General features: G+C 65.0%; 1 protein-coding gene across 1 annotated transcript in view; it reads right to left on the reverse strand.

The window, feature by feature from the left end:
* Positions 1–6: 6 nt before the first annotated feature.
* The window catches only part of LOC123254153 (lysine-specific demethylase 5C-like), a gene marked incomplete at its 5' end in the record, with an annotated part of 14,214 nt that continues 12,114 nt past the window's right edge, over positions 7–2,106 (reverse strand). Inside the window, 4 exons of the mRNA XM_044683212.1 lie at positions 7–851; positions 936–1,135; positions 1,223–1,286; positions 1,398–2,017. Of these exons, the coding sequence (XP_044539147.1) occupies positions 495–851; positions 936–1,135; positions 1,223–1,286; positions 1,398–2,017 (1,241 nt within the window). The remainder of the gene's footprint in view (positions 852–935; positions 1,136–1,222; positions 1,287–1,397; positions 2,018–2,106) is intronic.

Genomic DNA, 2,106 nt, shown 5'->3' on the forward strand with positions numbered 1-2,106 from the left:
GAGGAGGAGGGGGAGGAGGGGGAGAGAGCAGAGGGTTAGTGGAAGCCTAGCCCCAAGCAGAAGGGGCCGATAGCCCCCATGCTCCCCAGGGTCAGAGCCAGCCAAGCTGACATCTGGCCTTCCCCTCTCTGCCACCCACTCCTGGAATGGTGCTGGCTGAGGCTAGAGGAAGACAGGATGGGGCAGACCACAGGCCTGCCCATCTGAGGGAATGAATGCTGGTAGGAGGCCCTTCTGGGGGAAGGAGAGGAGGGAGGGTCGAAGACCCCCAAAGGCCAGTCTTGGCCTATCCTCCCCCACCTCCCCCCATCCCCGAGTTCTGAGGACTCCGCGGGCCCTGAGTGCCCAGGCAGCCAGAGTTGATAGCGCCCTGGGTGGCTGAGTTGCCTGCAACCCCAAGTTGTCTATCCCTCTCCCGAGACAGGGGTAGGTCGGGGGTGGGGTGGGGTGGGGCGCAGGTACAAGGGACTGTGCACGTGTCCAGCTCCCAACTGTCACAACTGTTGTTGTTCAGAGGGACAGGGGGAGGTGGGCAGAGGGCAGATGGCAGAGGGCCCACCCCTCTGGCTCCCTGGCCTCACCTCGGGCCTGTTCTGGCTCAGGGGAGGGCTGGAGCTCCGGGTGCCACCAACTGGGGGAAGGCCATCGTCTCCGGCTCTGGTCCCATCAGCCTCACCCTCATCATCCTCTTCCTCCTCCAGCATCTCCTCTGCCTCAGTGGGCACCGGGCCCCGGGCTCTCTTTGGCTCCAGCTCCTCCCTGGTGAGGTCTGTGCGCTCCCCCTTCCGCCGCCGCCTCTTTTCGGGAGCCCGGTTCCGCCCTCGGGCACCTTGCCTGTCGGCCTTCTCCAGCTGAGGGTGGGACAAGCAGCAGAGGGAGGTTGGTGGCCGTGAGCAGCCCAGTCTCCCCAAGCTCCCTGGCCCTCTGGCCCTCACCTCAATCAGTGTGCGGAGCCGGGGTAGGTCTGGGGGGCGGCCTGCCTGCAGGAGCTGCCAGATGCTGTGGTTCTCGTCCAAGGTCACCTCCAGGAGATCCCCTTCCATCATCAGCTCCTCCAGGGGTACCCGGGCTGCCTCAGGCAGCTCGAGCACAGGTCCTTCCAGGCGGGGCAGCAGTGAGGACAGCAGCTCCAGGTCTGCGGAGACAGGTATAGGAAGAGCTCAGCCCAGATGGGGTCCTGATCCCCGATTACCTCGGGCTGCCCAAGCCTTGAGACCCTTACCTGAGCTGCCCCCAGGACTGGCCTTCTCGGGGTTTTTCATGCCATCTCCGTTCTCCAAAGCCACCTGAGGCCAAAGCACACAGCGAAAGAGAGAGGAAGGAGTGAGAAGAAATCAAAGGCGCCAAGGCCCCCCCACCCCCACCCCCAAGCTGGGCACCCTGTGCCGGGGCATCACCTGAGGTTCATTCCTGCTACCATCTCTGCTCTCCCTGAGTGGGACCTGGGCCAGGCTGCCAGGCTGGGGGCGAGGGGTGGTTGGGGACCGGTGCAGTCGTTGCCGGAGCTCAGCCAGATGACCCAGCAGTGCTGACACATCCCTGGATGCCAGGGCCCGCCGGGCCCTACCCTGCCAGCCAATGGCCCGCTCGGTCAGGCACTGCAGGGCCTCGCCTTCAGGAAGTCGAACCGGCAGCTTCTGCAGGGCCACCAGGAGGGCTAAGATGGTTTCTAGGCGAGGTCGACGGGAGCGCATGCAAAGTGGGCAGAGGAATTTAGTGTCCCACTCCCACCAGGCCAGGGGAGCCGTGGGGGTGGGGCTCAGGGGCCGGAGCCCACTGAGGCGTGGGGCTGACACACAGCAGCCATGGAACCAGTCCCTGCACAGGTCACACTGTAGGGCCCCCTCACCCACTGGTGCCTGCCCGCACACACAGGATGGGGAATCAGGTGAGGGCAAAGCCAAGGGGGAGCCAGTGAGTTTGAGCTCTGATGGGCGTGGCTTGGTTGCGTTGGCACGGCGCAGATGTAAGATGCCTTCCTTCTCTTTCTGCTCACCCTCCTTGAAGGCCAGGATCTGGACTCCAGAGAAAGAGATAGGCGGCAGTTGAGGAGGCTGAGCCAGCTCGACTGTCGTCTCCCCGCCCCCCCCCCCCCCCCCCCCCCCC

This window comes from Gracilinanus agilis, unplaced genomic scaffold, assembly GCF_016433145.1.
Source record: "Gracilinanus agilis isolate LMUSP501 unplaced genomic scaffold, AgileGrace unplaced_scaffold15981, whole genome shotgun sequence".
Taxonomy (NCBI): domain Eukaryota; kingdom Metazoa; phylum Chordata; class Mammalia; order Didelphimorphia; family Didelphidae; genus Gracilinanus; species Gracilinanus agilis.